The sequence below is a fragment of the Capra hircus genome, chromosome 5 (assembly GCF_001704415.2).
Source record: "Capra hircus breed San Clemente chromosome 5, ASM170441v1, whole genome shotgun sequence".
In the NCBI taxonomy this organism is placed as follows: domain Eukaryota; kingdom Metazoa; phylum Chordata; class Mammalia; order Artiodactyla; family Bovidae; genus Capra; species Capra hircus.
Genome location: NC_030812.1, coordinates 72,919,220 through 72,939,765, shown reverse-complemented (window position 1 = coordinate 72,939,765; position 20,546 = coordinate 72,919,220). Strand labels below are relative to the sequence as shown.

Below are 20,546 nucleotides of genomic sequence, written 5' to 3'. Positions count from 1 at the left end.
GAAGATATACAGATGGCTAGCCAGCATATGTAAAGAGGCTGAACACTGCTGATTATTCAGTTCAGTTCAGTTCAGTCGCTCAGTCGCGTCCGACTCTTCACGACCCCATGGACCACAGCACACCAGGCCTCCCTGTCCATCACCAACTCCCGGAGTCTACTCAAACTCATCTCCATTGAGTCAGTGATGCCATCCAACCAGCTCATCCTCTGTGTATGCTAATCAAAACTACAACAAGTGATCACCCCTTAACAATCTGAAGGGCCATCAAGTAAAAGTCTACAATCAGTATTGGAGATGATGTGGAGAAAAGACAAGGCTCCTACACTGTTGCTGAGAATATAAATTGGTGTGGCCATATGGAAAACAGTAAAGAAGTTCCTTAAAAACTAAAAATAGAGCTATCCTGTGATCCAGCGATCCCATTCAGGGCATATATTTGGAAAAGAAAAAGTTCCAATTGGAAAAGATACACGCACCCCATGTTCACAGCAGCACTATTCACAATAGCCAAAGCATGGAAGCAACCCAGATGCTGTCAGCAGATGCAGGGATAGAGACAATGTGGTCCATACACATGGTGGAATATCACTCAGCCATAAAAAGGATGGAAGAATGCCTTTTGTAGTGACATGCATGGATCTACAGGTGATCATACTAAGTGAAGTAAGTCTGGCAGAAAAGACAGATATGTAATATCACTTGTATGGAGAATCTAAGAAGTAGTCTAGATGGTTCCCTGGTGCTCTAGGGGCTAGAATTTGGTGGTTTTGATGCTATGGCCACGTTTATCCCACATTAGGGATCTGAGATCCCACAAACTGCTAGGCATGGCCAAAAAAAGAAAGAGTCCAAATGAACTTATGAACAAACCAAAATAGACTCATACTCATAGAAAACATAACTTGTTGTTACTAAAGAGAGAGAGGGGTAAACTAGGAGTATGGGATTAACAGATGCACACTACCATACATAAAATAGATTAAAAAAACAAGGACTTTATGTATAACACAGGGAATAATAGTATCTTATAATAATCTGTAATGAAAAAAACTAAAAAGAATATAGATATATACACAGATTATGTATAACTGAATCACTTCGATGTTCACCTGAACTAACAGAATATTGTAAATCAACTCTACTTCAATCAAAGAAACAAGGAGACAAAAGAAGTCACAGCCTCCTTAAGATAAAATGCTGGGTTCAAAGGCGAGTTGTTGGAGAAGTCGGGCTAGAGGCCACCACCAGGGGGAGACTCTTCTTGCTGGGGCATCAGACCCCGGGAAGGGCGAGGGAGAGTAGCCCCTGCTACTTCTCCTGGATCCCAACAGTCCTGCCTCTCTGACTATCCCCCATTTTCAGCCCTTCCATATTTCTGTGTCTCGTTGCTAGTTCCCCTGCCTCTCCCTTTATTCTGCACTCAGTGTTGTCTTTAGTTCAAAGTAAGTGGTTTCTGAAGGGAAGGGAGTTAGGGGGAGAATGGATGCATGTATGTGAATGGCTGCGTCCCTGACTGTTCACCTGAAACTATCAGAGCACTGTTAATCGACTATTCCCCAATACAAATAGAAAGTTCATAGTGTGAAAAAAATAAGAGGTTTCTCCCTCACCCCCGCCCATTCTCCAGTCCCCCTTCCTCTCTTAATCCAGGCTCCTCCTCTCTCCCCTTCTATCACCTACATTCACCCCTCCCCTCCTGGGCTCAGCTGCAGAAACACCAGTTTCCTAACCCTCAGCTCCAACAAGTTTGTCTCACTCTCCTTTTTTCCCTGAGAATGTGCCTCCGCACCTGGACCCTGAATGTGTCCCTGGACGCTCACTCTCTGGGGGTGGTGGAGCGGGCTCCTCTTGCAGACGCCTGTAGATCTGGGTGAGCTCCTCCAGCTCCCTCTCCGGCTCCCTGGCATGCTGCCGCAGGGTTTCAGCCGATGCTGCCTTTGCACCATCATGCAGGTGCATTGACTCCTTCACCAGGAAGCCCACATCCACCAGGAGGGAGAGCCTGCGGTGGCCGCCCCCGTGATCCGGGCTCCTTTGGTAACAGCCAAAGCTGTGCCTTTGAAACCTGCCTCTACCTGCTGGATGGCTGGGGCTGCGATTCTCCCAGGGCTCAGGTAGACGTTTGCACTGACTTCAGAGTCAGGGTCGGCTTCACCTGTCTCCACGGCATGGATATTTCTTTCAAGGTGTTTCTCGGCTTTTGCCAATTTCTCTGTTGTGGGAACAATCTGGCGGTTGCTCTTGAGTACCTCTAGGAGCACCTTCCACTTCTTGACACCAATTGACATCAGTTGACTGGCTTTGTTTTCTGCTGATGACCTACTCACATGTTCCACGATGCTGGTGGACATAGCGGTCACAGCCACCGCTGCTCCCAGCCCTATTCCAGTGGCTGAGAGTGCCACACTGGCCCCCACTGTCACGGGTGCCAGAGCCAGGCCAAGGATGGTCAGGGCGCCAGATAAAGCGCCGGTGCTGCGGGTCACCACATTGGAGATGGTACAGTCCCTGTGGACTTTTCCAACACTGTCTGCAAGCTCCCGGAGCTTGTGTTTGAGCTCCGCCAGCGGCTGTGTCACCCGAGGAAACTTCTTCAGAAACCTCTTCCTATCCAGCTGCTCTTCTGGGAGTGTTTCTTGCTCCTTCCCAGCCAAGTCTCTTTCCAGTTCATTCAGATATTCGTGTAGAGCATTCACGTCTTCCCTGTAACAATGAAGGTCAAGGGGTTAGAAAGGCAGATGCTTGTCTGTAAAATAGGTTCAAAAACGTCTGTTCTGCATAAATACAGAGATAGTGCTCTAAATCAATTAGAAAAGAAATTTACAAAAGTAAAATTTCCTCTTTCAACATTAAACACAGGTTTTCTACCTTGTAGATGCTCCATATACTTCTTCAATCCTCTAACAGATAAACAAAAGTCGCCTTAGGATACGCATAACTTAAGAGAGATACTTGATGGAATTCCCTGGTGGTCCAGAGGTTATGACTCTGCACTCCCACTGCCTCGGGCATGACTCAGTCCCTGGTCAGGGAGCAAGGATCCCATGAGCCATGTGGCTCAGCCAAAAAAAAAAAAAAACCGCATTTGGTAGGGATGTCTCAGAGGCAGGGCGTCACCAGCACTACGAAAGAGTTGGTGAGTGGGAACTCCACAGAGAAACAAAGAGAAAAGGGATTAGAGCAGAAAGCCTGCATTCGAGGGCCTCGGTGTGTAGTGAGGGGTCAACCTGATCTTTGCCCTTGGCTACTGGGAAGTGGTCCCTAAGCCCCTAGAATATTCTTGCTGATACGAGTGTCCTTGTCTGCCTGGGCCTTTTGGCCACTGTTGAGTCTGACTAGGAGACATGTGATGGGGCCTCTGGAGGAGCTGGACTCTAGGACATTAGTCTGACCTCAGGGAAGCGCTGGAGACCACAAGTCAGGATAATTTTTTTTTAATGGGTGAGTGTCCCTGGCAGGCAGTGTTCCCTGTTCCCTGCCATACACTGAGTTCCAGAACAGTAACGCATCCTGGGGACAATCGAAGTTTCGGGTGTGAAATCCGCCCAGACTCTGCCCTGTGACTGATGGAAACCCACAGGCTTCCTGTGATACACTGGGATCAGGATGGCTCTCAGTGAGTCCTGTCTGCTCTATAGAGAATTCTCAAACCTGAGGGTGGTTTTGGGGATCCCCTAAATTTGCCATTGGTTCAAATGAAAGCATAGTCCTGGGCACTGTGCCCTCACCCTTTGCAGACTGGCTATCTCTGTGACTTAGAATTTGTAGAAAAAAAAAAGCCCAAAGTCAGAACTAGAAGGCACCTTAACAGTCCTTTAGTCTGCCATCTGCTGTCTTCTAAGGCTTGTGTCCTTGGCCTTCCCAGCAGCAGGTCCCTGAGTCCATCCACTGCCCCAGCTGCCTGGGGATCGGGAGATGTGTTGCTGGTTCCCCTGGTCTCTGCAGCCCACCTCACTGACTCCTGACCCAGCACCCAGCACCCCTGACCTCTCAGGGGTCACATGTTAATTTGTGACAGCCTCATGAGCCTGTACCCCAAGGCCATGTGGAATTTTGTGGATCCTCTAAAGGTTCAAGAGACTTGAGGAAACACCCATCTGAACGGCTGAGCCTGAGGAGACCAGCACTTACACAGCGGGTGGAGGAAGTGTTTCCTCTTTGTTGGGGATGCGCGAGGCTCCTCAGAATCCCTCAAATGACACACAATCGCAGCTACTCACTGTGACCCTGGAGGGCTCCCTGAGCCACAGGGCCTTCCATGTCAGGGAGGCTCCATGTGGATTAGAAGAGGGTCCCAGATGGAGTGAGAACCCAGGTCCCAGGCAGGTTGTGCAGACAGGGTCGCCCAGGGCCCTCTAGCCCAGCATGAGGGGATCCTGTCAGGGAGGGAAGAAATGTCCCCCCTCCCCCTCAGGGGGCCTCTGCTAGGGTCACAGACCCTTCAGTCCTGTGTCCTCGGGACCCACTCTCCTCACTCTAGTCCCGGTCCTGCTGCCCAAGCCTGCCTACTCGTCCTCCAGCCTGGACCCTCTGCTCCACCCTGACCCCTGGGCCTTACCCTGGTGCAGGCCTCCCTGGGCCTTTGGACGAGATGATTGCACTTGGTTCCCCACCTCTGACCTGCAGTTCACTCTGAGGCAATCACCACAGTCCACCAGACTGAATTGCTATTCCCACGGACACATGCAAATCTGAAGCTCTAACACATAAGCCCAGAGCCGAGGAGCCGGGCAGGGCTAGATCCAGGATCCCACCAGCTCCGCCCAGTTCCTCTCCAGCCTCTCTGCTTTATGGGCCAGCAGGATCCTGCAGGCTTGGTGCAGTTCCCAAGATGGGGACTAGAAAGGCTTTATCTAGGCAGAAGCCCGAGTAATACAAACGATTGTGTCAGGATTTCCTGACTTGCCCCAAAAGAAATTCTGCTTCGTTCTCATCACCAGAGAGAAAATTCTTCCCAAGAAGCTTTTTAAATGTTAGTATTGATTGAGTACCTACTCTGTGTCACTCATTATGGGAAGATCGTTGCATGCATGATCTCAGTATCCTCACAATAAAACTGAACAGATGATGAAACTAAGGCAGAGAATAGCTCAGTAATTTGTCCAAGGTCGTATAACCAGCCCCGTCCTTGCAGGTTTCATCTTTTCTCAACCTGAGGTTGTTCAATGCCAGCAAATGACATGGAGGAAACATTCCTCATGAGATATTGAGAAGGAACATCCTCAACCCCCACCACAGGGTCCTGCTTGGAGGAGGTGTGCCTGCTAGCAAAACTCTAGTCTGGTGCTACGGGGTGTGGGTAACCTTCCTGACGCCAATACAGCTGTACAGGTTACCTGGACAAACCAGCGTTAGCCTCAATTTTCTTCAGGAATTCAGTCAGGAGAAGCAGTTCCTCTCTGCTCAGTATGTTCCAGAGACACTCAGCAACATCCTCAAAAAAGATCTCAATATCTAGATGAAAGGAAAGGGAATGAGGTTAGAAGAATTTGTGAAGAGAAAAAGGGAAAGTGTTAGTCGCTGAGTCTTATTTGATTCTTTGTGACCCCATGGGCTGTAGCCCGCCAGGCTCCTCTGTCCATGGGGTTCTTCAAGCAAGGATACTGGAGTGAGTAGCCATTGCCTCCTCCAGGGGTCTTCCCAACCTATGGATAAAATCCAGATCTCCCACATTGCTGGCAGATTCTTTACTGTCTGAGTCACTGGGAAAGCGCTGAAGATTTTGTGGTGGATCATAAATGGTATTGGGTAGCTCTTTTTTTTAACCCTGTGTAACCTGGGAGAGGGCTCACAGATTTTGACAATCCACTCTAGAACAGGTATCTAGATCACCATGGCAACAGAAGTTGAAGAGAGCTATTGAGTGTTTGAATTTGGTGGACCCAAAGTGCTGAAACTCCACTCGGATGTTGTACCAATTCTGAAAGACCACCAGGTTCCAACAAAGTCCAAGCATGTGGTGTAAACCCAGTGGACGCATATATCCGCTCTGGCACTCACAGTATAAAACCACTTCTACCTTATACTCCTAGCTGAGATGTGGCTGGGATAGTAGAAGCTGCTGGAGAGATTGTATCTGCTTTCAAGAAAGGTGATATTCACTACCAGGACCGTCTCTGGGGGCTATACCGAGTTTGCTCTGGAAGCCCCTCACACTGTTTACACACTTCCCCAAAAAACTGGACTTTAAACAAGAAGTTGCCATCAGCATCTCATGTTTTACTGCTTATCGAGTCTGCTCCACAGTGCCCGTGAAAGCTGGAGGAAGTGTTCTGAGGCAGGCGGAGGAGCTGGAAGAGCAGCATAGGGAACGGTTAGAGCTTACGGCTTAAAGATTTTGGGCACAGCTACTACTGAGGAAGGACAAAAGATTGCTTTCCAAAATGAAGCCCACAAAGTGTTTAATCCCAAAGAAGCTAATAATATTGATAAAACTAAGAAATCTGTTGGTGAAGAAAGAGTTGATGTGATTATTGAAATGTTTGCTAAAGTCAAATTTCTCGAAGATTTAAATTTTTTGTCACATGGAGGACGAGTAATAGCTGTTGGCCGCAGAGGTCCTATTGAAATAAACCCACAGGATCCGTAACAAGGAATCTAGCATAAGAGGAGTAGCTCTCCCTTCATCCTCCAAGGAGGAATTCCAGCAGTTTGCAGCAGCCCTGCAAGCCGGAATGAATTGGTTAGTTGAGACTAGTAATAGGTCCCCGGTATTCACTGGAGAAGGTGGCCCAGGCTCATGAAGATATCATTCACAGCAGTGGGGCCACAGGAAAAATGATTCTTCTCTTAAAATCATTAATCCCTCCATTGATTTCCTGTGTAATTAAGAGGTTTCTTACCTTAGTTTTATGTACACTGCATTTGCTCTGCTTAGCAATCGTTTGATTCAGTGAGTTTCTTCCATTTAAAAAGATATTTATCTTAGGATTCATAGGCGTTGGAGTGCAGTTTATTTTATAGCTGGGAATATTCTTATGCCTTCTACCTCTCATCAAGGAATAGTGGGAAACAGGATGTTAGTGGTCACTTGGCTTTGGAGGACATTACAGAAATTCCTAACCAATGCTTATCATGAATTCCATACCTTTGACTAAAACATGCTAATTCGAAATAGGACTCTTGATTCCCAAGCCTAGTTCTCTTTACAAAGGTTCTTTAGTCTCTGATTAGCCCAGAACCATACTGGACTCTGATGATTCTCTGAACTAAATGAGACCCCTTTTCTAAACTAATCTCATCTAGATCTACAGGTGTCTCAGAAGGGCAAGATAAACCATGTCCAGAGAAATCTGTTAGTTTTCCAATATTCCCCAGTATTTTATGCTATTCACTAGGTTAGTCACTGACTACCAATGATCCACGTACTCTCTGAGGACATCAGCCTTCTCTCTGGTGTAATATGATACTAGGTGCGTAGTTGGGCTTCCCAGGAGGCGCTGGTGGTACAGATTCTGCCTGCCAGCGCAGGGGATGTAGGAGATGTGGGCTTGACCCCTGGGTCAGGAAGATCCCCTGGAGAAGGGCGTGGCAACCCACTCCAGTATTCATGCCTGGAGAATCCCAAGGACAGAGGGGCCTGGCGGGCTACATACAGTGCATAGGGCTGCAAAGAGTCGCACAGGATGAAGTGACTTAGCGCATCAGGTGCATGGTTTCCACATATATATGCACTGATTGGTTCAACTTGTTTCTAGCCGCATGAAGGCTTTCAAGTTACAAATGGCACGTGCCACAGCCTTCTCCAACTATTACTTGGGGCCTCCTGGATCAAAGATCCTCAATATGAGGGTAAGCAGAACATGCTGCCTCAACAATTTAGGGTCTGCGTCCCTGGCCAGCTCAAAGCAGTCTGAACAGAATTGCCACCTTTTTCCCTAGTAGCCATATTCTCCTAAATGAAAAGGGGGAAATAAAGGATTACAGTCAGGGAGGAAGGACAGGGGTCCCCACGTGGCAGGAGGAAATAAACTGCTAGTGGCAGACGTTTCCCCCTTATCTACATGAGATTAAAAGGCTCCTGTAATCCTGTGTTGCCATGACGACATCTGGTGCCCCCTGAACTTAACTTTTTCTCAGACCTTGAGCTAACCAATGTGTATTTCTCACGGAAATGTTTTTCTTAAGCTGTGTTATTGAAACTATTCATTTGTTTGGAAATCTGTCTTTCTTCAAGATTCATGTCAATTGTTTTATGGCCAGAGGTGAGTCCCCTTGTGCCATTCTATCTCAAAATGCACGTTGTGGGAGAGGAGCCCGGTACAGCACTCTCTGTCTGAGGCATTTCTTTTATCCGATCAGCAGCTTGCTATCAGGTATATAATGCCTTGCTAAAAACTAGCAAGGGGGCACTCTTTCTGTCCCCTTCTGAAGTCTATGTTAGAAGCTTTCTCTACCCCATTTACACTTTAATAAAAACTCTACTACAAAAAAGCTCTGAGTGATCCAGCCTTGTCTCTGGCTCCAGGTTGAAGTCTTCTCTTTGGAGGCCAAGGATACCAGATTCGCTCACAACTCATGGAAGTAACCTTTCAGAATTGTATCTATGTGTGACAGGGATCGTATATTTTTATTTAAATTAATGAACAAAGTTTATGCCTTAAGAATGATCAGCTTTTGTTATCATAATATGATAACTGCAACAAATTCTAGAGCAAAATTTTTTTAAGTGCTATTTAGTATAAATTGTTGAAATTCACCTTCCTGAGTAGCGATCACCTGGGCACTGTTGGTAGAGTCACCGGGGGTTATTGGCGGAACTGCTTTTCCCACCATCACCCTCCAATTCATATGCTGAAGCTTTAACCCCTAGTGACTGTATTTGAAGACTGGGCCTTTAAAGAGGCAATTGAGGTAAAATGAAGTCATAAGTGTGAGCCCCTAATCCAATAAGAGTGTTGTCTTTATTAGAAAAGAAGACACCAGATTCTCTCTCTTCCTGCCCCCTCCTCCAGAGGAAAGGCCATGTGAAGACACAGTTAGGGGGCAGCTGGGAATTGCAAGCCAGGCGGAGAGGTCTCACCAGAAACCGCCACTACCTTGATGATCTTGGGCTTCCAACCCCCCAGAGTCATTATCTAATCCTGGGATTTAGATGTCTTCAGGAATCTACAATTTTAAATTTTAGAAAGAGAACGAGGGCTTTCTAGGGTGTTACAGTGGTAAAGAATTCGCCTGCCAATGCAGGAGACACAGGAGTCGTGGGTTTGATACCCGGGTTGGAAAGATCACCTGGAATAGGAGATGGTAACCCACTCCCAGTATTCTTACCTGGAAAATCCCAAGAACAGAGGAGTCTGGCGGGCTATAGTCCATGAGGTTGCAAAGAACTGAACACGACTGAACCAATGAGCCCGTGCGCACACTCACAGAGAAAGAATCCAGGCGTGTGTGATTTGTGAGTTCCTGCTCCCAGCAGAGACTGGCAGCACCCTGCACATGCGTGCTCCATGTTTTGGCAGTGAAACAAGAGAATATTCACATGAAATGGGGTAAATAATGTAATGAAAATAACTAACCTCGGATCAGTACAGGGCAAGATCACTGCTCAAATGAGTGACCAAAATCCCTGTGTGATTTCAGGGATCTAGAGGTTACGGAACTGAAGGTAAGACATAGGCAACTAGGATATATATATATATATATATATATATATATATATATGGGGGGCTGGGACACGATGTAAGATGTGTTTCCTGGTACATGAACACACAGAGGCATTATTCTTATTTCACAGAAGAAGAACGTGAGACTCAGACAGGAGACAGGACAGCCCAAGGTCAGTGAGCAGAAAGCTCAGAGGTGGAACCCAAGGTCAAGTGTCAGACACTTCTTGGACATGACTGTGAATCCTCCCTAATTTAAACCTGTGATTTCTTCGTTCTGCGACATAGGGATTTTTCCAACTAAATTTTGGTGGTGAGTACGCTGCAGCTGGAGGAGAGCATGGCAACCCACTCCAAAATTCTTCCCTGGAGAATCCCATGGACAGAGGGGCCGCGTGGGCTGCAGTCCATGGGGGTTGCAAAGAGTCAGAACGATTGAGCATCTAAGCAGAGACTACAGCAGCACACTGCAGCATACACAGAAGTAGAAGTGCAGCGTTGCTCACATGAAACTTCTAGAACATGATAAACCAATGTTACCTAATTTTAAAAAAGGGTTTAGGACCACCCACCATTGAGTAAGACCACTATGTGAGAGGATCCTAATCGCAGACACTCAGAATGGGCAGGGGAGGGGATCCACCAGCTAGAGGAGGGGTGGAGCCAGATGTGACCCTGTGCGCAACCCTGTCACCCCTCCCCTCCAAGGGGAAGGTGGCAAAGGTAGACGGGTTCGGTTCACTGTCTGCTGAGTCTTGCAGAGCGGCTGGGCAGGCGGCAGGGTGAGAGCTGAAGGAATGGTGTCTGTGGTGGTGCCCCAGGCTCTGGGAGCAGGAGGAGGCTCAGGCCAAGGGAGAGGGCAGGAGGAGCTCCAGGGGCCCTGGGCGACCTCCTCTTGCTGCCCCATTTGGCCTTGGGGACTCCCTCTGCTCTCCCCCTCCCCATGGGCTGTCCTGGCCTCACTTTTGAGTCACTAGCAAGAGGGCAGTGGGGGAGGACATGAGCACCAAGCAAGTGGCTCCCTAAGGAGACGACTGGGAAAGAGGCTCTGTGGACACGCTCCCATTGGGGGAACTTCACATGGCCCCCCTGAGGGGCTCCAGGATGCTTTTCCATCCTCTTCTTGGTTCTTGATTCCTCTGTAGGTTAACTCTGCCTGGAGGAACCACTCTCAACTCTGGGTCACATGTAGGAACTGGCCAGAAAAGAGGCAGCTGCCTACCTGAGCGGTCTCCGAGGTTTTCTGAGCTCATGGTGGCAGCAGCACGGTCTCAGAGATCTCCCTTCAGCTCCTGGTCTGCGTGAGGCTGGAAGGAGGTGTGACCTCACCCTTGGGGAGAGAAAACACAGACTGTGGGCTCAATCTCGACTGAGCGGCAGCTGAGGGAGCAGTGCGGGTTGAGGCCTCAGGGGGGTTCTTCTGGGACGGCCACCAGGGCCACCGGGAACTTAACCCAGCGTGGCTCTCTGTCCCCTGGGCTCTGCAGGTCGGTAGTTAAGGAAAGCTACTCACCTCCCTCCAACTTCCTCCAAGTCAGAGTCCTGTTGGGGTACGAGGAGAAGATAATGACAGAGGAGACAGCCATCTGTGAAGTTATAGGGGTAATAAAGCCAGAGACAGAAGAGCAGGCAGGAAGGAGCACTCTGGAAATTACGTGAGGCTGGAGCAGGTCTGTTACGAACCGGTAATAGGTGATGTTGGTCCAGTGTCTATGACATGCAGGCTCCTGAAACTAATCTAACTTTGGGTCAGCCCAGTTTTCCACACGGGTGCCAGAGCCTGGACTTTCTGGTCCTAATCCCAGGTTTGTGATGACTGTGCTCTACTCCATTTAATACATGAAAATAATTACTTGTGGATATATGTTTATTGGTAAATGACACTTCTCATTCTAAAATGATGTCTTGCCCCCCAGGCTAGAGTCAGCCTTGACAAAGCTCCTGGTGGTGCAACTCCAAGAGCCCAGGTCTTCCTTGCTTCTGCAAGAGCCTTTATCTCACAAGGGCCTGGAGTCCTGCCAGCCCCACCGCACTTCCTGTGTCCCTGCCCTGTGTGGCTGAGGACCCTGATGGTGCCCGGTCCTCTCTGCTGTCCTCTACTGACTACTGGGCTTTAGGTTGGTTCTAATACCATATGTAAATAATAAAGAACATTCTCCTTGTATTAAACTGCACTCACATTTGAGACTGTTCCCTTAAGCTATTTCTAGAAGTAGAATTACGAAATCACAAGGAATCAGTACCTAAAAAATTTTCATACCTAGAGCCACACTGTTATGCAAATTGTCATAATTTATGATCATACTCATAAATATATGAGGGTGTCCATCCTTTCAGACTTTCCCATTCTCAGTGGTCTTTTTTAAAAAAAGGCTTCAGGTCTTTATATATAAAAAATTTACTTTGGTTCTGCATGTGATTATCTCGCTATGGGAGAGATAGGAAAGCAGATGTTGATTACATCTAGCTACTGTTTTAAGAAAGCAAAAGAGCCTTTGTCAACTCCTCCTCCTGAGACCTGACTGAAATGATAGTAGAGGTACTTACAGGTATAAAAACAGCTACTGGTAAGAGTGACTCGTGTTTGTGGTCATCGCTCTGCATTGGTACTGGCTCTGAAACTTTACTTATGATAACTTGTATGTTATTCCATTAACATTTGATATGTGTACATTGTATCCCCATCTACTGAGAAGGAAGCTGAAGTACGGAAGTTTTATGATTTGGCCCAGGTCAGAAGTCTTGCCCCTGGTAGACTGGATTCCACCCCACTCAGTGGGCTCATCCCACTCACCATAACCTCCCTCTTCTTCCTCTGCTGCTAATAAAAACAAGCATGGGGGCAACAGGAGACCAGAGTCTTCAACAAATGTTTGAAGACTCACTGGGTGGAGAAGTGATAGCTGAGTGAAGAGGAGCGCAGTAGAGGGAGAGAAACAGGGAGCGCGTTCACAGGAGAGAAGAACGGTCTGCTGGGCGAAGCCCCAGAGCGGGAGCAAGATGAGAGGGAGGCCAAGGGGAAGCAGGGGACAAGCCCACCACCCCCACACCCCATCCCACATTCACAGCAGCCTTCACTCTCACCAGGCTTTTCAGAAAGTTACTTGCAGTTGAGGTGCAGGGAAAAACAATAGGTGGTGTGTTTGTGTAATTATGGAGGAAGATAAAGGATACCCACAAGAGAGATAGACGTGGGATCCAGGAGTCAGGAACACCAAGCCAGCCGGAAGGGAATCCAAGGATCACAGCTAGGCGTGCAGCAGACCTAGAGAGAAACCAGTCCAGAATGGGATAAGGAGTCCAGAGTCTGTGGGACAGGGGGCTCGGTGCCACATGAGGCACAGTTGGAAAGAAATGGAGGAAAGGTTGAAAATAAACAGTGCAAGGGGTGAAAATGAAGCCAATTAGAAACATCAGGAAAAACTAAAGTTCTGCCCAGAAGCACGTGTAGCTATTTGGTACAAGTTAGCTCTAAAAAATTGTATTAAAATGTCATAAATATATAAACTCTCTTGTTTGATTTTTTTTTAATCTAAGGTAAATTAATGTATGTCCAAGTCCTGGTTTTCCCATTTTGATTATTTTGCATGCTGTTTTAAAACTGAAGTATTGTTGATATATTTAATATTTAACAATTCATTTAATCAATATAAAAATTAAAATACATTTCTAGAACTTAGGAGCTGAAGCTCTGAAGGGAAGAGTTGTTTACAAAGCTAGGAGTAAAGAAATAGTAGCTCCAGTTGAGAGTGTAACAAATAAATATGTAAATAAAATGTTTACAAATGCAAAGCTTCCTAATAGAGGATATAAAACTAGAGAAATAATGATACAAGCAGAAGATGGGGAAGGGTATATGAAAAGTATAAAAATAAATGAAATCTTTATTTTTCCTAGTAAGAAATAAATAATGCACAAATTTTTAAATCAAGAAAATAAAAAATGCAATACCTAATACTGATTAGCTATTGTGGTTGAGGATACCTAACTATGCACCAGTCACCTTCCCAATTGCTTGGTATGAATTCACTTCCTTTTAGTTCTCACGATAATCCTATAAGAAAGGAAACTGAAGCTCAGAGAGGTTAAGTAATTTACTCAAAACACACAGCTAGTGCTAGAGTCAGAATCGAAGTCCAGATTCCTGCCTCCTGAGCACATTCTCACATGATTCCACCTCCCAATGTAGTAATATCATTTCTGTGTTCATTAGTCACTCACTGTGTCTGACTCTTTGTGACCCCTTGGACTGCAGCCCACCTGGCTCCTCTGTCTATGGAATTCTCCAGGCAAGAATACTGGAGTGTGTTGCCATTTCCTTCTCCAAATATAATTTAAAGACATTGATTAACTATCTAAAAAATACCTGGATTTAGAAAAGGCAGAGGAACCAGAGCTCAAATTGCCAACATCTGTTGGATCATTGAAAAAACAACAGAGTTCCAGAAAAACATCTACTTCTGCTTCGTTCACTATGTCAAAGCCTTTGACTGTGTGGATCACAATAAACTGTGAAAAATTCATAAAAGATGGGAATACCAGACCACCTGACCTGTCTCCTGAGAAATTGATATGCAAGTCAGGAACTTAGAACTCGACATGGAACAACAGACTGGTTCCAAATCGGAAAAAGAATGCGTCAAGGCTGTATATTGTCACCCTGGTTATTTAACGTATATGCAGAGTACATCATGAGAAACACTGGGCTGGAAGAAGCACAAGCAGGAATCAAGATTGCTGGGAGAAATATCAATAACCTCAGATATGCAGATGACACCACCCTTATAGCAGAAAGCAAAGAACTCAAGAGCCTCTTGATGAAAGTAAAAGAGGAGAGTGAAAAAGCTGGCTTAAAACTCAACATTCAGAAAACTAAGATCATGGCATCTGGTCTCATCACTTCATGGCAAATAGATGGGCTAGCAATGGAAACAGTGACAGACTTTATTTTGGGGGGCTCCAAAATCACTGTAGATGGTGACTGCAGCCATGAAATTAAAAGATGCTTGCTCCTTGGAAGAAAAGTTATGAACAACCTAGACAGCATATTTAATAGCAGAGACATTTCTTTGCCAACAAAGGTCCGTCTAGGCAAAGCAATGATTTTTCCAGTAGTCATGTATGGATGTGAGAGTTGGACTATAAAGAAAGCTGAGGGCTGAAGAATTGATGCTTTTGAACTGTGGTGTTGGAGAAGACACTTGAGAGTCCCTTGGACTGCAAGGAGATCCAATCAGTCCATCCTAAAGGAAGTCAATCCTGAATATTCATTGGAAGGACTGATGTTGAAGCTGAAACCGCAGTACTTTGGCCACCTGATGTGAAGAGCTGACTCATTTGAAAAGACCCTGATGCTGGGAAAGATTGAAGGCAGGAGGAGAAGGGGACGACAGAGGAGGAGATGGTTGGATGGCATCACCAACTCAGTGGACGTGAGTTTGAGTAAACTCTGGGAGCTGGTGATGGACAGGGAGGCCTGGTGTGCTGCAGTCCATGGGGTAGCAAAGAGTTGGACATGACTGAGCAACTGAACTGAAATGAAAGAAGCTTTTCCTTGGGAAGGAATGAGTAGAACCCTCTGCACAAATTGATTTTTTTAACCATATGTACTAATGGTTTTTTATTGTTTTAACTCTAAGACAGCTACTAGTGAAGTTGCTCAGTCGTGTCTGACTCTTTGCGACCCCATGGACTGTAACCTACCAGGTTCCTCCATCCATGGAATTTTTCAGGCAAGAGCACTGGAGTGGGGTGCCATTTCCTTCTCCAGGGAATCTTCCCGACCCAGGAATCAAACCTAGGTCTCCCACATTACAGGCAGATGCTTTCCTTTCTGAGCCACCAGGGAAGCCCTAAGACAGCAGAAGTCACTTTATAGCAGTCAGGAACCCACAAGAATGGGGTGGTTTCTAGCACTACCACCTCAAAGATGAGGGAAGCGGTTGAATTAAGTGCCAACAAGAAATAAGTGTGAGTCTTGCTGTGACAACTGTCAGTGTAGGAACATATTCGTGCTGATGAAACCAAGTTCCCTAGAAAAGTAGACATGAAAACAGGGTGAAACCAGAATAATGAGAGTGAACTGTGGCCTTAAACAAATATCTGGACACCCAGTGTACCCAGTAGCCCACCCACATGTACACCCATGGGCTTCTGTCCACTCAAAGGAAGCAAGATAACTTGCAGGGGAGGCATCCACAGGCCAGCATCTCTGCTCCTGTAGAGGCAAGGATGCTCTTGAAGATGTTCAGAGAAGTGGTCAGAAGGGGCGCCCACATATAACAATAATAATAATAAAAGGTAATGTTACCATAAATATATTTCGTTGGGCCTTGTTGAGTCTGTGAAAGGCCATGAGTTCATAATAATAATCAAATGAGAGGACTTTGGATAAAGTGTGGCCAAAAAGGGAGACATAAATTTTAAAAACTGCACTCGTGGTAATGCAGGAGATGAAAAATGCAAGAGATGTGGGTTCAGTCCCCAAGTCGGGAAGATCCCCTGGAGAAGGAAATGGCAACCCACTCAAGTATTCTTGCCTAGGAAATCCCATGGAGAGGAGCCTGGTGGGCTACAGTTCATGGGGCTACAAAGAGTTGGACAGAACTGAGCTGGTATCTTTCTTTTCTTTTCATGGTGTAAAGAAGCATGAGTATAATAGGAAATATTTTGTTATGAAATAAATTTAATAAGAAGAGCAGTCTTGAAGTCTGTGGGGATATTCCCTTCTGTTTATTTACACGAATGTTTATCAAGGATTGAGAAAGAAAAAACCCCTGACATCCCAAAGCTGGCCTGGCATCACAGCAGGGTGATGTTCTTTTCCTCTTGGATGTAAAGGCTCTCACAGAACTCCAGCTTCACACAGGGCCACCCTGAGAGCAGGAGCGAAGGAGACAGCAAACACCCGCCACTGCGCCCCCACCAAGAAAACACCCCCTCCCTGGGCTGAAAAGCAGGCCTGCTCCTTCTTTACCAATTGCACCTTTATCCTCACTCTGGTCCCCAATTCCACAGATGGAGTTGCTGAGACTCACACTGGTAGAACTGACCCCAGTTCTCGGCAGCACCCATCCTAGAGTTGCCCCATATCGTTAGAGCCTCCCCCACATCTGCTCCCCTAAGCCCCATCCTAGAATCTTTCTGTCATCTCCTCTCTGTGATGCCCGGGGTTGTCCCTCAGGAAGAGTAACCATCACCCTGTGCCACTAGCTTGTGTGCCTGGTGGCAGAGGCTAGAGGCACTGACCTTGTGGATGGGAGAGTATTCACAGAGGTAGGCCTTCCTCCAAGCAGGTGGGAGAAGAGAACTGGCTGCTCCCCTGCCTCCTTCTCTGCCTCAAAGCTGCAGGACCCCAGGAGCCGGGGCAGCCAATTGAAATCATGAAACAAGAGAAGGAAAATTCAAGCCAGAAAGAAGAGGAGGGCTCCAGCAGAAGGGCCAGCTCCTGGATGATGCCAAAGAATTGCAAATGCATCATGACCCTTGACTTATCCTTCTGTCCTTCCCTCCCATTCGTGTCCTGGTCCTGACCCTTGTTTTGGGCCTCAGCTGGGTGTGGATGTTGGATGGTGCTCCCTTCTGCTGGATTTCTATTGTGAGTGCCTTCCTCTGTTAGCCTCCACATCACTTCCTGGAAAGGCTGTTTCTGGGAAAAGGAAGGACTGTGGGGAAGCCTTTCCCCACCCAACTACATGGCCAGACGCAGAGGCCTTATCTTCCCATGGGCAGACAGAGATTCTACCAAACATCTCCCTCCACATGGTACAGCTCATACTCTATGGGTAGGGATGGGAGGGGTAAAGGCAGGGTCAAATTCAAAGTCCTTAGCCCATCGCCAGGCCCTCCCGAGGCTCCTGCTCCTATCTTCTGCACCCTCCTGACTCCATGGGGCCTGGTCAAGGGGCCTGGAGGAAGACCAGCTGCCTGGACTCTGATTCCCCCCAGCCTCCAGGCCTTCGCTTAGGCTGCCCCTCCTCTGCAAGGCCTTTCCCCACCTGCCTCACCAGGTTAAATGTTACCTGTAATTAGAGTTCCTACTCCAAAGCCTCCTCTCCCTGCTGTCTCCCCCAGTTCCTCTCCAGTCTCCCCTGGAATCTTGCACTTTCCCAGTTGTGGGTCTGTTTGTGCGGAGTTTCTGCAGCTCCCAGCACTGGGCAGGTGCCCTGTCTCTTCTCTGCTGCTCCCCCTGCTCCAGGGCCGCTGGGGCTCCCTCCACCCTCCCGGGCACAGCCTGGCTAGAATACGAGGTGTGGGGCCTGTTACTGGGACATGAAGCAACCAGCGTCATGAAAACACAACACCACATCTGTGGTGGAGTACTTAGATTTGTTTTCCTTGTCTGTCTTGATAAAAGTTCTTTCTGATTGTGTCATCACATTTCTGAGTGTTTCCATTTACGGGCATCCTGCACTTTCCAGAAGATCACCCTCTGCCAGTAAACTGTGATGTGAGACCTACATCGTCTATTCTCTACACCATCTTGGTTTAGGAAAACTTTTGATGAACACAGACACATCTGTCTCCACATCCAGGCTCTGCCCCTGCATAACCTGTGCCTTGAGCCATGACCTCACCTCCATGAGCTTCCATTTCCCTTCTGTAAAGTAGTGTCAGTCATCCTTTTCTCAGACAGTCATCCTGAGAATGGGGAGATGGGCAGGGCTCCTACCCGCCCCTGCTTACCCAGGAATCTTCCTCTGGCCGAGTGTGAACAAGATCCAGTTATTCTCAGCTCTGCAGATGCAGCCGCCTTCTGTGCGTCTCTGCAATGACCACACACTTTTGGGGCCCAGATATACCCAGAGAATCAAAAGGGAAAGTGAAAACTTCTTTTCTGAGTTGCTCAAGTTAACAACACCCTGCCCACCCTGGCCCCACCTTGGACAAATCTCACCCTTCTGCTGACTCCTTAGAAAAACAAGCCCAGCCCTGACATTTCATGACCTTGACACAGTCCTCCCTGAGTCGGCTCCTTGAAGGAGAACTGATAGCAGCACATTGTGAGTCCCTTGGCGACCCACTCCCCCAGCCCATGGCCGTCTTCCCACCCGCTCAGTCCTCTCCACCCCAACACAGTTGTTAGCCTGCCTGCCTTATTCACCTTTGCTCCACCAGCACATGGCCATACTGCTGCTGCAGAGGGCTATGCCCATGTGGCTACTAGGATTTGCTCATGCAGATCCAACTGCCAGGGACACCCGCTGCAACCGATCTGGAGAAATCATACTCACCCTGCAGAGCCAAAATCTCCCATCACCTCCTCTGAGAAGCCCTCCAGGGCCTCCCCTGCTGAGTCCCCTGCTGTGCTCCTGTGGTACCTGGGAGAGGGTCCTAAGGCTACCCCTCAGCCACTCTGTCCATACCCAGCTCCACCCTTTGATCAAGTCCCTCTGGACTTGGCCCTGCTGACAGGGACAGAACTAGTGCCTCCAGGTCCCAGCAACTTGCCTGAGGAGGCCCAGCCTTGGCGGTCAAGGTCAGTGGATGGAGGCCAGTTTGTGGGAAGGGCTGCGAGCATGCTGCCATTTTCTACCCTGGATTATTTCTACTTGACACAGTTCTCTTTTCTTCAAATGGAGCACTTTTACAGGAAGGCTAGTGACCTGACAACTCAGAAAAGCCTACAATAGAAAACCAGTCTGAATTTCTGTTTGGTTCCTGAGCAAAGAGCCTTGGTGTGTCAAGGACTAGGCATGCACAGACTCTGTGCAGGCACCATCCACACCATGCCTGTCCAGACCCTCACACCAGCTCTAGGAAGCTTCAGCTCCATTTTCAGATTAAGAAACAGAAGAACAGGCCCCGCATCCTGAGAGTCATGCAGCTGGGCTGCTGGTGACTTTTCTTTTTTGCCCCAAGCAGTAGGGGCAGCGATGTACTTGGACCCCTCATAGAGACCCACCTGCCAACATCAGGGCTGCTTCATCCCAGAACATGGCCCTGGTCATCATGATCACCTCCTCTCAGCTTTTGAGGGAGGGCCAGAGGAGTGATGGATGGTATCCCATGAGGACCACATACTACAGTTTGGTCTTACAGTCACCCTGGAAATTAGGTCAGGAATCTGATCTGATTTTGCCGATAAGGCAACAAAGGGGAGGGGCGAGGTAGGGGCTTTCTTTCTGCAACTGACGGTAGGTGCCACAACTCAAACCAAGGTTGTCATTTGCCTATTGGAAACTCTACTCCTTGTTTACAGTTACTTTTTGTTTTCAACTATTTTTTTCCCCAGAAAACTTCCTCCTACTGATTCTTCTCTCTTCTATTAGCACGAGCTAATCTGGACATTCAAGCAAAACCACCATGAGATGCAGAACTCAGCTAATCCATATGTGTGGAAACCATGGTTTATTGCTTTTGCTTGCTCTTTCCTCTTCCCTTAAGTTAGATATTCTGACTGACACGGCAGCATTAATTAGATGCTGTTCTGCACACGGAACAAACCCCCTTATCTTCAAAGTCCTTTCTTTATGACTCTAATGTGATTACCTCTGGACCTTCAGGAGGAGGCTTCCTTAATCCTAGAATTCTGGTCTCTTCCTTGTCTTACTGTTCTTAGTTAAACATTATAAGATAAGTTATCAATAAATATGCACTCAGCTTTATCTCAGAGAGTGTCTGTTCTGGGAGAAACTCTCATAATCCCATGTGTTAGTGAGAATTATGCAATGTGCCATCGCCACAATTGGCACCTGAACAGAGACCACCTGATGATTTGCTTCTAACCTGTTCCTCAATACCAAGCAAGGGAAAAGGACATCTGCTGATTCAGGTAGGAGCTACGGCCTCTAAGCCCAGCAATGGAACGGAGTCTTCCTGACGTGCAGTAGTTTTGCTTTTGCTTTCTGCTGTAATTCTCTTTCTTCTCAAAAGCTTGCACATAAATGTCAGCTTTCCTTTCTGCTTGCTGCCTCTGGTTGTAAGGTTTCTAGTTTA

General features: G+C 47.3%; 1 protein-coding gene and 1 pseudogene across 1 annotated transcript; one reads left to right on the top strand and one right to left on the bottom strand.

Annotated features, from left to right (window-relative positions):
* LOC102189476 (apolipoprotein L3-like) lies at positions 1,127 to 18,407 on the bottom strand. The gene is given in 5 exon segments (XM_018048256.1): positions 1,127 to 2,003; positions 2,006 to 2,706; positions 5,340 to 5,457; positions 10,831 to 10,938; positions 18,294 to 18,407. Coding segments are annotated over 4 exon segments (1,098 nt in total). The 5' UTR covers positions 10,862 to 10,938; positions 18,294 to 18,407; the 3' UTR covers positions 1,127 to 1,755.
* Positions 5,837 to 8,530, top strand: LOC102169362 (annotated as a pseudogene).